Source organism: Uranotaenia lowii, chromosome 2 (assembly GCF_029784155.1).
Source record: "Uranotaenia lowii strain MFRU-FL chromosome 2, ASM2978415v1, whole genome shotgun sequence".
NCBI lineage: Eukaryota > Metazoa > Arthropoda > Insecta > Diptera > Culicidae > Uranotaenia > Uranotaenia lowii.
The window spans coordinates 91641581-91656908 of record NC_073692.1 but is presented as its reverse complement, the minus strand read 5'-3'; the positions used below and the strand labels follow the sequence as shown (position 1 = coordinate 91656908).

Here is a 15328-nt window from a genome sequence, read left to right as displayed (position 1 = left end):
CATTTTCATTTTTTCTTCAAAGTTAACCATTTGATAGGGTTCATAGCCATTTTTCCAATACGGGCTTACTCTTGGAAAACGTCCTTTATTTTTTAATTTAAAAAGTTTATCACTAAATGCCTATAAAAATAGCACTACAACTACACAAATACAAAAAAAAAAGTTGTTCTCTACATTCAACAACTCGTTTGCTTCTAAATGCTTTTTGGTACCATCAGGAGAGCTGTTTGTTTGCGAGCCTTGGAAAAGATAGATATTTTAAGATTTTGAAATAACATTGGTACTAGCAGAAAACAAATTTCAAATACAAACCAAATTTTGCCTATTTGATACTCAATTAATAGGCCTTCAAACGTAGAAAACAGTTTTCAAAAATTCAAACTATAGACTTAGTTATTGATGATTATTTGGCACAATTTCATGTTGATCAAAGGTACCCCGGTGATCAATGTTACCCCGTTTTACGGTACTAAAATAAGATTAAAAATGTGTTGTTCCAAATAATTTCCAATAAAAAAAAAATCAAAACTGACAACTGAGTGAATTCTGCTTATTTTGAATGAAGCTGTACGGATGTTGGACAACATATTTGATTTGGCTGATGCTTTAGATCTCTAGAAAAATGATGTCATCCTTTTGAGGTGTATTGTAGATATTGCTTTGAAGAAAGCTCAATTGAGGCCCTCCGAGCCAAAGGAGTATAAGAGCAAAAATGGTCGATTTTAATTTTATAATGCTAACCGATGTTGCATTTTTCATATTTTGTTTGGTAATTATTCCAGATTTTAAGAAATTATTTTCATACTTTTGCGTTCGAAAGAAAAATATAAATTTTCGAATGGAATAGTATGGAAAATGGAAAAACACAACCACTTGAAAGCGTTTTTTCTCGAAAAAAGCTTTTACGCACTCTTATGAACCTTTGGCTCCAAGAGTCCAAAAATAAACTTATTGAGCAAATCAATGATTGATTGTTTTGTTATATTTATTATTTTGTTTGTATTATTGTTCAAATATGAATAAAAACACATGTATAAAATCGGACATCGTTTCTTTGTGTTATTCATAAGTCATCTTTACTATCGCAATCGATGTTGTTATGTTGTATAACAATGTTGTCGATTGACGCGATAGCAATACATAATCATCCCAAAAGGAGAAGGTTGAAATCTGAGTATTTTTACATTAAATCCAATATAGCAACAAAATCGGGGACAGACAAATCAATGAAAGACATAATCGGTGCGATTTTTTGCCTTGTCTAATTCACATTAAGAAAAAAATTTTTAATGGAAAAAATTATTTTCGTATTCTCAGTAAAGTAGTTCACATAATGAACCCGATTTGATGATGTTTTTGTTTTTCTCTATGATACAAATAATAACTTTTTAAAAATCGATGCAAATTTAAAACATCATAAATATTTACTCACTCACAGCTTTATTTAAAAATATTTTTTGTTAAAATTGATTCACAATTAACTTAGATATTTAAACTTGTATGAAAAAAGAATATTGTAAGGCTATGATCATTTAGTATCCGGGCAGTTACAAACGTGTGTATTTTAAAAACTATTCATCTGATCGAAAAACTTTCTATGGAAGAAATGAAGGTGTTAATATGACATTTAATGTAGAAATATAATAAAAATTATTTATCAATGATTTCAAGAAATACTCTAACTTTTTCATAAAATCTCTTTTTCATCTTTGCACACTTTTTTCAGTCATGTATTGATTTATTTTTTACCACAGAAGCAAAACCTTTGCAAAATCATGCTATTTTACACAAACTCACCTGGAAAAAGCAAATGGAATCGTGTTGGAAACTTTTCATGAGTAGGCATCTCGAAGAATTTGATCTCTTAAATCCGGTTTTAACATAATTTTTTTTGTCCTTCAGAACACATCTGTCATATTGCGTAAACACCGGATGCACAGATTACAATCTTTGTAACTGATCATTATTAGTTACTAGCTGATCCCATACGAACTCCGTTTCGCTTTTGAACTTGGAATATGTCATGAACAGTTTGTATGAAAGTCACTTGCAGTCAGATGCACTTCCGAATTCATTGTTTAGTAATAATTGTAAAAATATTGGACGATTACTTTTTCTGTCGTCTGCTTCTAAATTTGAAATCAGGAATCAACTGACCGTGCCAAAAAACCCCCGTGTATAAATTTTGACTCGATCGTTGCATAACAACGCGATTATTGCCAAAAAGTTAAACCCTTCGGTGGCATAACATAACACTCTTTGATACCTGAAATTGATTGCCCTTCCCTCAAAACTCCCGTGTGCAAATTTTCAAAGCAATCTATTGCATAATTACGTCAATATTGCTAAAAACAGTGAACATTAATTAATATGGACGACCCATTTCGTCGACCCCTGGCAAAATATTTGACATCTGAAATCGATTGTCCGTCCCCGAAACTTACCGTGTGCTAATTTTCATTACAATCCGATGTCAAATAACGACGATATTGCAAAAATATTGAACGGTTAATATGGACGACCCCCATTGCCGGCCCCTTCTACTGTATTTATTACCCGATCCATTACCCGTCCCTCAAAACTCTCGTGTACCAAATTTCATCTGAATTCTATGTATAATAACGACAATATCGTATTAACAGTGAATAGTTAATATTGACGACCCCTTTGGTCGACCCCTGCTTTTAATTTGGATAAATGAAATCAATTTTTTATCCATAATAACCCCCCTCTAATAATAATAACAAATTTTCATCCCAATCCGATGAATAAAAACGTCAATATCTCTAAGATATTGAAAATTTGATATGGACGACCCCTTTTACTGGCCCCTTACACTGAATTTGATACCTCGAATCGATTGCACGTCGCTCAAAACTATCGTGTGTCAATTTTCTGCTGAATACGATGTATAATAACGTCAATATCGCAAAAACAGCGAACATTTAATATGGACGACCCCTTTGGCTGACCCCTTACATACACCTTGACACCTGAAACCGATTGCTCGTCTTTCAAAACACTCATGTGCAAATTTTCAACACGATCCGACGAAAAGTAACGTCAATATCGCGAAAACAATATTTGTCTTGTATGGACGACCCCCTTCAGAAGGGGTCGTCCGAAAATCTGAAAACATTTTTCATCCTTCCTGGTCCTAATGAGCATCCATGCCAAATTTCAGACCTCTAGCTCTTAAGACGGCTGAGTCTATAGAGGACAAACAAACAAACAAACAAACAAACATACAGAAATTGCTTTTTATATATATAGACTAGCTGAACCCGTACGAACTTTGTTTCGCTTTAAATCATTGGTACGTCAAAATGAGTTTAGTAAATGAATTCGAAACATTCTTTCGACAATTTTGGGGAAAAAATTCAACAGTATTTAAAGTCGCTACTATTACTATTACTTGAAATTCAAATTAAACTGTTGATTGGCTTTTTATTAAAATTTATGTGAGAGTGTTTTCTTCTCGATCGGTTGCAAAATCTAGACATTATGGCAGAAACATGTACTATTTGTTTGTGTGCACGACTCTTTGGCTTGACCTTCACACTTAAATTGGTATCAATTAACTGCCTCCAACAAAATTATTGCACAAAACACTGAACTTTCAATGAAACCCTCTTTTTCTGTCCCATGGTCCGAAATTCGATAATTGAAACCAATTTTACGTTCCTCAAAACACCCTTGTGCCATTTTTTCTTTTAAAATTATATGTAAAATTACGTCAGGAACTTGAAAACAGTGATCAGTGAATTGCGAGTCAATTGCTCATAGTTTATAACCCTCATCTGAACATTTTCATCTCAATCCGATGCATGATCACAACAATATCGCGAAAACAGTGAGCAACTAACATGGACGGCCTTTTTTTTGGCCACGATTCAAAACTTGACACCTCAAATCAATTATCTTTTCTGTTAAACTCCCATGTGCCAATTTTCTTTACAATTCTATGCTCAATCAAGAGAATATAGTAAAAACAGTGAACAGATAATAACCCCTTTTGCCGACCCCTGAGTCAAGATTTGAAACCTGAAAGCAAAAGAACGTCCCTCAAAACTCCTATGCGGAAATTTTCATCTCAATCCAATGTAGAATAACGTCAAAATCGCAAAAACATTAAAGTTGGGTATGAACGACTCCTTCGGCCGACTTCTGATCCGCAATTCGAAACTTGAAATCGATTGCTCGTCTTTCAAAACACTCATGTGCAAATTTTCATCACAATCCAGTGTATAATAACGCCAATATCGCAAAAACATTAATTAGTGAATATGGACGACCCCTTTGGCCGACCCCTGACCCTAAATTTGATAACTGTAATCGATTGCTCGTCTCTCAAAACACTCATGTGCAATTTTTCATCACAATCCGGTGTATAATAACGCCAATATCGCAAAAACATTAATCAGTTGATATGGACGACCCCTTTGGCCGACCCCGGACCCTAAGTTTGTTAAGTGTAATCGATTGCTCGTCTCTCAAAACACTCATGTGCAAATTTTTATCACAATCCAATGTAAAATAACGCCAATATCGCAAAAACATTAATCAGTGGATATGGAAGACCCCTTTGGCCGACCCCTGACCCTAAATTTGATAACTCTAATCAATTGCTCGTCTCTTAAAACACTCATGTGCAAATTTTCATCACAATCCGATGTATAATAACGCCAATATCGCAAAAACATTAATCAGTGGATATGGACGACCCCTTTGGCCGACCCCTGACCCTGAATTTGATAACTGTAATCGATTGCTCGTCTCTCAAAACACTCATGTGCAAATTTTCATCACAATCCGACGGAAAATAACGTCAATAACGTGAAAACAATATTTGTCTTGTATGGACGACCCCCTTCAGAATGGGTCGTCCAAAAATCTAAAAACATTTTTCATCATTCCTGGTCCTAATGAGCATCCATGCCAAATTTCAGATCTCTAGCTCTTAAGACGGCTGAGTCTATAGAGGACAAACAAACAAACAAACAAACAAACATACATACAGATAATTGCTTTTTATATATATAGATTTACTTGGTGTCTACTAGTCAGGCAACACTTTTTGCCTGCCAAAAATGGATTTTTTCCATTTTTTAAGGCGTCTGCATTCAGTTATCCCCAATAACCATAGACTTTTTACCATATTTAAGATCAAGGGTTCCACTAAGATGCTTGGTTTGAACTTTGTGAGCATCCTAGAGTGGCTCCTTATACTTTTTAACCATTTGGTCCGAAAAAAAATCAGAAAAAATGAACAGTTCATGAGCTTTCAAGTCTACAATGAAGAATTTTCGAGGCGCAAAATGCGTAAAAGAAGCAAATTTGTGCAAAATTATTTTTACCATGTCTTTTTGCGTCGTGAATATCTTAAACACACGTTAACTTAAAAATCTATAAAAAAAAATAGGCAAGATAGTCCTTTTCATAATCAACACAACGCTACTAAAGTTTTGCATATCCGAGGTCTATTAACGTAGATATAACCAAAATAAAGTGCCCGTATACTAAATGATCATAGCCTTAGGTACATATTTTTTTTAAAGTTGTCGTTGTTTCCCAACCCCGCCTAAGGACGGGGTTTTTTTTCAGCTTTCCTACCTTACTAAGGAATATTTTCTAAAATAATCAATCTAGAATAGTGAGAACTCTTAACCTAACTACCTTAAGGCGGGGGTGGGGGGGTAGCGTCTAACAGGTAAAAAAACACCATTTTTTTTTGTAGAGAAATGAATCCAACTGTGTTAGATGAAATTTCAGGGACTAGATAAGAGAAAATCGATGTTGAAAAACATGCGAAAAAGTCAAGACCCATCTCTGGGTCGCAATTTAAAAAATAAAAAAATGCATTATACAAAGCATTGTTAAAAAAAACATTAAGTAATTTTTTCGTAGAAAAATATTGAAAAATGAGCCGGTGACGGAGCACTTTCGAGGATACCTTTTAGAAAACAGGATTTGCGGTGGACACTGTATCTCAGCACAGAATCATCTGAAGTCAAAAAATCAGAGCAAAATATTTTTAATAGATGTTTTTCTGAACCCCAACGTTTTTGTTTAACTTAAAAAATATTTTATGAAATTTTTGTGGCTGTTTGAAGTACGGGTTTTCACGAAAAAATCCGCCATTTTTTATCTGTAAAATCTCCCCAAAGTAAAAAAAATAGAAAAGAAAAACGTTGGGGTCTGGGGCTTTCGAGAAAAACGCGTTTGAAGTTTCTGCTCTTGCTTTCTTGCAGTATTAGATAGGAGGAGATAAAGGCCTATAATTTCTACAGTTTTGCTTCAATCGACTTGAAAATTTGACACAACATTCTTGAAATGTTTTACAATAAGAAAAAAAAATAAAAAATCGATTTTTTGAAAGTGTTAGGCCCTAACCCCCCCCTTAATAATTTTATTTTAATCGAAATAAAATATGGATCTAGGATTTATTCGGCTGTCAAATTTAAGATTTTTCGAAAAATAGGTCCATTTCCAGTTTTCAAATGTTTTTAGTTTTCATTAGTATGGATTGTTAGATAAATATATTTGGAAACATTCTGCGTAAAAAGGAATTGAAAATAATGCTTGGCTTTGATTTAATGCCGATTCTAGTGAACCTCGTCTTAAGGCGGGATTAGGCAACAGAGGGTGAAATAAAAACTTAAACATGGCTGTTTCGAGGATTGGGCAATTGATTTTAAGTATAAAATTTTAAGTCGTGGGTCGGCTCCATTTTAACAGGTTGTTGGGGTGCTGTCCAAACCCTTGTTTGGACCTCGCAGTGGACTGTATGGTATGGTTCCGAATGGGGCTAACCTTGGGCTCCTGGTTGGTTGGGGTATTCCGTGGGAGGTGATGATCCTTGTGATGGTGACAATTTTCTGCTCCGGTGGTAAGTAACAACTCCGATTTTACAAATTAGGCACACTTTATTTCACGGCAAAAAGGTACACATTTATTTGGCTCAAATACACACTACTTTGATAACGAATTTATTGATTACGAAAACTACATTAAACATACATATATTCAGGCAAATTTAAATTTCTATCTGGGGGTCTAACATGACCAGTGCCAAATTGCTCTTAATTATAACTGACTCTTATACAATTCAAAATGGTGCAAAGATGCTAAGGGTTTTCTTCATTTGGTTAATCTTCTGCAGTTCAGTTCTGCCGATTAGCTGTTTCACTCAGAATCTATCATCTTCACAAGTCCTTCTGCTTCGTGGGTTTTCGACCGTCACAGCATCGTATGTAGGGTTCATAGGTCGTAAACCAACATCCCGGCCCATCCTGAAATCGCTCGAATTTCTGAAAATAAAGAAAAGAATCTCGCGAACACAAGGGTGGGTGCTACTGATCTTTCTGAATCTCCGAGGAACTGGCTTGATTGGAATCTGGTTGAGATGCTGAAGGCAAAAAACACAGCTTTTCAACCGGACGCGTAGAAGGTCCCGTTGCAGTCTTCAAAGTGACGACCCTGACGACTCCATCTGACCCTGGATGAACTTGTTCAACTCTGCCCATCTTCCAACGGCTAGGTGGCAAATTTTCCTCCTTGATAATTACCAACTGTCCAACCTTGATATCGATCGGTTTCTTCCACCTTTTGAACCGCCCTTGAAGTTGTGTCAAATACTCCACTCTCCAACGATCCCAAAAGTGCTGAAGCTTCTTCTGCAAGGTTTGGCTTTGATTCAATCTATGCATGGGTATTTCGCGGTAACTCCTCTCAGGCAGCTGTTGCAATGGTTCGCCAATAAGGAAATGTCCTGGTGTTAGTGGTTCGAGGTTATCAGGATCATCTGTTAAAGTGGTAATGGGCCTCGAGTTGAGGCAATTTTCCACTTGTACCAAGAGTGTAGTCATGTCCTCGAATGGAATTGGATTTTCTCCTAGAACTTTCAAGATGTGCTTTTTGGCTGATCTGACTGCTGCCTCCCAAAGTCCGCCGAAATGAGGTGCTGCTGGTGGTATGAAGTGCCACTGGATATTGTTGTTGGCGCACTCCTTAGAAACCGCTTCTTTATGTTCATCGCTACGAAGCAACCTGAGTAGCTCTCGAAGATAATTACGAGCCCCTACGAAGTTCGTTCCATTATCCGAATACATGTCGGAGCAGTATCCTCTTCTTCCAATAAATCGTCGTAATGCTTGAAGGAAGCGATCTGTTGACAAGTCGGATACCAGCTCTAGGTGAACCGCTTTCGTACAAAGGCAGATAAACACCGACACATATGCCTTGACCGCTGGTCTTCTGGGAGCTAGACGAACGTATATCGGTCCAAAGTAGTCGACGCCGGTTTTGTGACACGTGCTTGAGGTAATTCTCCCATAAATTGCTCAATTGGGTTAGGTTTAGTACGGAAGCATCTCATGCAATTATGAACTACCTGCCGTGGAACATTTCTGCCACCAAGTGGCCAATACTTCAATCTCACTGAGCTAAGTAATAATTGAGAACTGGCGTGTAGAAGTTTGATGTGGTAGTGCTCGAATAACATCGTAGTAAACGGGTGTTTTGCTGGTAGCACTATGGGATGCTTTGTATCTTCTGCTTCAAGTGATCTACCCAATCTTCCTCCAACACGAATCAGTCCGTCCGACGATATTTGTGGGGTAAACCATCTTAATGGTGAACTGCGATGAACAGCTTCGTTCTTGGTTAGAGCCTTCCACTCAGTAGGAAATGACTCTTGTTGGATACGGCGGATAATTGCAAACTCTGCTTCTCTCAACTCCTCTACTGTCAGCAAACTGCTACGGTTGTCCTCGGAATTTCTGAGTATTCGCATGAGTCGCATCCAGTATGTGGTACAACGTATGAGCTTAGTGAAGGACGAAAATTTTTGCACATACTCCTCACCAAAATGTGCTACACAACTGGTAGCTGGGTGTGCTGAACGACGAACTTCCTCTTCAGCTATTGGTGACTCCAGGGTTCTTGGCTGCTCCGGAAAATGATTTTGCCCTAACCATTCAGGGCCTTTCCACCAAAAGTCGCATTCCTCAATCTGCTCTGGGTCCATACCACGTGAGATGAGGTCTGCTGGATTCTGCAGGCCAGGAACATGTCTCCAAGGATAGGTTTCGGAAAGTGTTTGTATTTTTGCAACACGGTTAGCTACGAATGTCGACCATGTCGTCGGGATTGCCTTCAACCATTGAAGGACACACGTTGAATCCGTCCAGAAATGCATGTCAACCTGCATCTTCACCGCTGCCCGTACCTTGCTGGATAATTCCGCCGACAAAAGTGCTCCGCAAAGCTCCAGTCTTGGAATAGATTGACATTTTAGCGGTGCCACCTTGGATTTCGATGCTAGTAGACATACGTAGGATTTTCCATCTACGTCGACGCTCCTAATATATGCGCACGCCCCATACGCGCGCTCCGATGCATCCGAAAAGAAATGCAATTCCACCTTAATTGCATTGGGAATGATAGCACAACGTTGAATCTTTAGAGCGTTCAGGGTAGGTAATTGATCGTAGAAATTTCGCCACTCTTGTTCTACGTTAACCGGTACAGGATGATCCCAGTCTAATCTGTGACCGTCTTCTTGTAGTCGCCACAAACGCTGCATGAAGATTTTCGCACTAGCTGTTACCGCTCCTACCAGTCCCAGGGGATCGAAAAGCATAGCTATGGCTGACAGGATTTTTCGTTTGGATAATCGCTCGTCCATAGGAACTCTTTCAATGTTGAAATTGAACCGAAAGTAATCGGTGCGTGGGAGCCAAACCAATCCGAGGGTCTTTACTGCTGGATCAGGATCTAGATTTATCTCTTCGGTTTGTTGTAGGGCCAGGTCTTCGGAATCCACCTCTCTCAGGGCCGCAGCTGAATTGGATGCGAACTTCCTTAGACGAAAACCTACGCTACTCGTCAACTTGATGAGATCTACACACAACTTGACAGCATCTTCTTCTAGATCCGTACCGGTTATTACATCGTCCATATAAACGTCCTCCTCCAATGCCTTGGATGCCGCTGGGAATCGATGATGCTCGTCGATGGCTAGTTGTTTCAACGTTCTGGTTGCTAAGAATGGCGCAGGTTTCGTACCATACGTAACGGTGGCCAATTCAAAGGTTTCAACTTCCTTGTTAGGGTCAGCTCTCCACAGAATGCTTTGCCAGGGCATATCCGCTTCATGAATTCCGATCTGTCTGAACATCTTCTCGATATCTGCTACCACCATGATTTGTTTCATCCGACTACGCATAATGAGAGCACGAAGCTCATCCTGGATTACGGGTCCAACCAATAACGCCTCGTTGAGGGATATGCCGCTGCTACTTTTAGCCGATGCGTCGAATACGACTCGTACCTTCGTGGTTGTGCTAGCTAGAGTGTCCATTTCCCGGCCGTTTTCTCATTCCCGGGAATCGGGAAATCTGGTGGCCTGTTTCCCGGGAATTCCCGGGATCCCGGGAAATATTCAAAAACATGTATATATGCTATTCGATTCAAACCTGTAGTGCATAAAAGCCCATAATTTGTTCAAAATGTACTCTTCATAATGTTTTTCGACTTATTTTTAATCAAATAACTCAACCTGTTTTCAACAATAATAAATTGAAAACAGTCAAATGAACAATAAAATAGCCTGAATAAGTCAAATAAAGAATTCATTCATGCAACTAGGGGTTAATAAAAAAAATTATCTTTTAGTTTGTTTGATTTTTCCAACCTTTTTTCGTTTTTCTGAACACTTTACAAATTTGCTTTTCATATGAAGAAAGCGATGTCTTCTTTATTTTTAAGTTTTCAAATAAATGCATAAATATTACTTTCAAGAAAACTGAATCTGCCGACCTGCTGCGCGATTTTTCATATGTTTTTCGAAGTGTTGTGGGTTTTCGTTCAATGAAAACGGTGTGGAAATACATATAATATTTTTAAACTTATCTATTTGAGAACCACCAAAATGGAAAATGAAAAATGCACCAAATGGCTCCAAAGCGTCTACTGCTTCAGGAATCGGCATATCCTCAATGAGTTTTGTATGACTACATTTTCGAAAAGATCAATAAGAATAGTTCCGGAGGCTTTCCCAGAGTTATAATTTCATACATGTCGGGATTTCCCGGGAATGAAACTATGATTCCCGGGAATCGGGAATTCCAGATTTTTTTAAATTCCCGGGAATTCCCGACCGGGAAATCCCGGGACGGACACTCTAGTGCTAGCCTGCTTGATAACTGGATAATAAGGAAGGTAAAACCGCTTTTCTGGACCCACATCCGCCCTGCGCATGTGTCCAAGCTCCAAGTATTCCTCCATGAAACCGTGGTAGTGTTTACGTAGTTCTGGCTCCTTTTCCAGTCTACGTTCCAGGGATTGCAGTCGACGAAAAGCCATCTCCCGTGACTCGCCAATGTTTGCCAATATTTTTTCGTTCTTTGGTAACGCAACGGTGTATCGCCCATCGGAACTTCTGCACTTGGTTAGAACAAACTGCGCCTCGCAGCGTTGTTCTTCCGGGGAATAATTGTTCAGAGACCCTATCTCTTCACAGGACCAAAAACGAGTGAGAAGTTCATCCAAATCTATCTTTGCAGCCGTATTGCAAGCAAGGGAAGTAAAACCTTGGTTCTCCACGGATCCTGTTACCAACCAACCGAATACTGATTCTATCAGCATTGGTAATCCTTCTCCTAACGGAATTTTAGCATGGCTCGGGAAAAATGAGAAAAAGTGCTGTATTCCTAGCACCATATCCAAGGATTTCGATTTAAAAAATGCCGGGTCGGCTAGCTCCACACCTTGTGGAAACTGCCAAGAGGAAACCGCCACACTGGTTGTAGGTAGATCCGCTGTGACCTTTGGTAGTAGAAGGAAATCCATCGACCGAGAAAAGTTTGACATTCTTGACCTAATAACCACTGACACTTGATGTTTGACGCTGGTGTTAGATTGGCCAATCCCAAGGACGGAAATGTTCGAACGCCTACGAGATACCTTCATACGTTGACAGAGCCCCTCTGTCATGAAATTGCATTCCGAGCCCGAGTCCAGGAGAGCCCGCGCTTGGAAAACCTTGCCTGTGTCGTCTTCCACTAAGACGACCGCTGTAGCTAGCAGCACTGTTGACGAATGATTCCTGGCCATGTTTGAAGAAACTGACCCCGAGTTGGCTGCAGGTGTGGTTTGGTTGGGATTTTGAGCGGGTGTAAAGGTTTGTACGATGCGATTATTGGTGTTTCCGCCATCGTCTCGAAAGCAGACTAGGGTATGGTGTTTTCCTCTGCATCTGCGACAAACCTGGTTCGATCTGCAATCCGAAGCTTGGTGGCCACGCCGAAAGCAGTTTCTGCAGAGGGAGTTTTGTCGCAGCAGCTTGTCTCGAGCGGAAGCGCTCAACCTCAGGAACGTAGGGCATGTGTACAGCAAATGGGATTCTGGACAAGCGATGCAACTTCCGGCCATCATCTGGGTTGCGCTGTGGCTCGTTCTGGGAGCGCTGTTTTTCTTCTGCCATTGAAAAACTTCCGGTTTATTCTCGTGCGCCTTAGACGGGAGCGATGCAAGGATCTTCACACGAGTTTGGAGGAATTGAGTAAGATCTGCTACCTTGTCCTGCTCTTGATTAGCGCTATGTGCTTCCCATGCTCGACGAGTTGTTGGGTCCAACCTGGAGCACAGCATTTCCAACAACAGCAGGTCCTTGTACTCCTCTGGTTTGACTAACTGGTCCAGGGTCTGCACGACGCGTTCGAACCCTTCCAGTAGTGTCTGGATATCCACGGCCGACTCCTTAGTCACCTTGGGTAATTTGAACAGGTTTCCAATCTGCCTGCGCTTCAACACCTTGCTGTCGTTGTACCTGGCCATTAAGATGTCCCAAGCTACCTGATAATTTGCTCTTGTGAGCGCCAACGGATCGATGAGAGCCCTCGCTTCTCCGGTGAGACAGCCCTTGAGGTAGTGGAACTTCTCAACCTCCGGTAAGTCCGCCTTGGTGTGGATCAGGGATAGATACAGGTCTCGGAAGCTTAGCCACTGGTCGATGTCGCCGTCAAACGTTTGCAGCTTAATCTGCGGTAGCCTTACATGCTCGATGGTTGGTTGAATCGATGAGTCCATGATTCTGGTGGAATGCAGAACGCTGCTATTGACTTCCAACTCCTTTATGCGTTCCAACATGGATGCTTTCGCGTTGTAATATTTGGTGGTGAAGTCCTGTCGTATATTTGAACAAGTGGCCTCTTTCGATGAATATTCCTCGTGCATTTCAACCTCAATCAGCGCGTCGTTGATTCGATCCCACAATTCGTTGAGTTTCTCCAGCCGAACATGGATTTGTTGGGCTGAAGAAACCTCCCCCAGAGTGCTCGCGAAAGTGGTTATGGACTTAAACATCTCCATCAACGCCTTCACCTTTGTCTGCAGATTTCGAAGTGGTGGATTCCTCGAGGACGAACTCGTGGTGGCATTCGTAGCCATGGTTTCGGATTTCACACAGGGGTTCACGGTTGAAAAAATCACGTTGTTAGAATTCAATTCTAATTTGAGCTTCGGCAAGGAACATATACTCTGTAGAGCTTAACTTACTTTAAAAAAACTTAAAGCTGTGCCCCTCTACAGGAAAGCTCCTTCAAATCCAAAATTGAATGGCAATACGCAAGATGATTTTATGGCAGGTATTATGCTTCCAAAAACGTGGTTGAATACGCGTGTGATACGTTGAGCTCGATCTCGATCAGACAAATGATGTTGTGGGCGAGAATACAATTTTTGTTGTAGTTTTCAATTTCTATCAAGCTTCGGCAAAGGACATATACTCTGTAGAGCTTAACTTACTTTAAGGAAATTAAAGCTGCACACCTCTACAGGTACGGAATTCCAAATCGAATTATTGCTTCCTGTACGCGCCAACTGCGCCTCGGATAGCTCGATTAATTTATTGCGCCTCGGTTGTAATAATTTTCGCTCGGACTCGGATCAGATTTGCGAGAGTTGGCAGGAGGTTGGCAGGATAAAATGGTTTAGTATTGATCTTCAAATATAGCTTCGGTAGGACGTATACTATCTGGTTCTACTAACCTCACCGAAAAATAAGTTGCGCTGAATAAACTCAATGTCGAATGAGTACTAAAATTTGTTGAACGGTGTACTCGATCATCCAAAAAAGTGCAATATGTTTGTAAAAATGCACTAGTGGGCACTTTGCTCACCAAAACTGCCTTCCAATATCGAACATCAACTTATTCCAATGTTCGATGCACCATATGGTTGTGTTCGTGAGATTTTATTATATGCGGTATCAATTCAGTGTCGGTTCAGTATCACGATAAGTCCAGCAACGGCCGGTCAATTTAGTAAAGTGCGGAGTGTGAATTTACTAACCTGACCGAACAGGCCGTGCTCGGGGATAAAAACCGTCGGTTCCGTGCAGTGCGAGTTCTCCGGATACGTAGTGCTGGTGTCGCGATTCGCAATGTTGATTGGTGGCTGGTGTAAACCTTCTACGGTGAGTATCACGGGATCGAAGTTGACCGTGAAATGCAATGGCGACCTTTCGCCTAGTAACCGTGACCTTGAAGGATCACGAATGATTGGGGGCTGAATATCGGTGTGTTTTCTCGGGGATGGGATGCCAATAAGTGATATGCCTTGAATGCCAATGGATGAGGGCTGTACGGACGCAGGATTCCGTTATTGATGTCCCACGAATTGGGTCCCAAACGGCTAACGAATTCCGGGGTAGCAGCAACAACTTTGGTCATCAAGTTGACCAGCGATGGCGGAGCGAATCAAAGGCCGAGAACAAAACGAAATTTTCGGTGGCAAAACACGTCTGATGCTCGCGAGTTAGGTTTAGAAAGTGATCTTTATTGTTGCAAATAAATAATTTACATGTCACTTACAGCTAGACTTTGATTTCACTTATCACTTTTTCGTCTCACTCTTAAAACTATAGTGTGAGTGTGCAGTGTTGGCAATTCAATGTTTTGTGTTGTGTGAAATTGTGTTTGGAGGAATTCATGTTTTGTGTGTAATAATAACATTTCATTTCTTCTCTTAGGGCTATTCCACTTTACATTCGTAGTCGATTTGGAGTTTTCGTAATCTCGATTGTTTTTCTTTGACTGCTGTGACTGCGTCGGAACATGCCGCCCCCCTTGAAATGTCCATTTCAACAGGACCTCGGACGGATGGAACATTGGTCGATGGTGATTTACACGATGGCTGCGATGAATAACCGATGGTAATCTGGTTCGCCACCGATTTGTAACCGTCGCCGTCGGAATCAAACGTGTTGTCGGAAGAAGCACGCATTGAGCAGCAGCCGGAAGTGTAGATGTTGCCTGAAGATCAA

General features: G+C 40.3%; 2 protein-coding genes across 2 annotated transcripts; both read right to left on the bottom strand.

The window, feature by feature from the left end:
* Positions 1-8263: 8263 nt before the first annotated feature.
* Positions 8264-10363, bottom strand: LOC129741669 (uncharacterized). Its single transcript, XM_055733417.1, has one exon. The coding sequence runs from the start codon at positions 10361-10363 to the stop codon at positions 8264-8266; it is 2100 nt and encodes a 699-aa protein (XP_055589392.1).
* Positions 10364-10472: 109 nt separating this feature from the next.
* Positions 10473-13452, bottom strand: LOC129741668 (uncharacterized). Its single transcript, XM_055733416.1, has 2 exons — positions 11248-13452; positions 10473-10478 (listed from the first exon to the last, which is right to left on the bottom strand). Exons 1-2 carry the CDS (start codon positions 13450-13452, stop codon positions 10473-10475), a joined length of 2211 nt encoding a protein of 736 aa, XP_055589391.1.
* Positions 13453-15328: the final 1876 nt, after the last annotated feature.

Coding starts and splice junctions, on each gene's coding strand:
- LOC129741669 (XM_055733417.1), bottom strand. CDS start 10,363: ATGGACACTCTAGCTAGCACAACCACGAAGGTACGAGTCGTATTCGAC.
- LOC129741668 (XM_055733416.1), bottom strand. CDS start 13,452: ATGGCTACGAATGCCACCACGAGTTCGTCCTCGAGGAATCCACCACTT.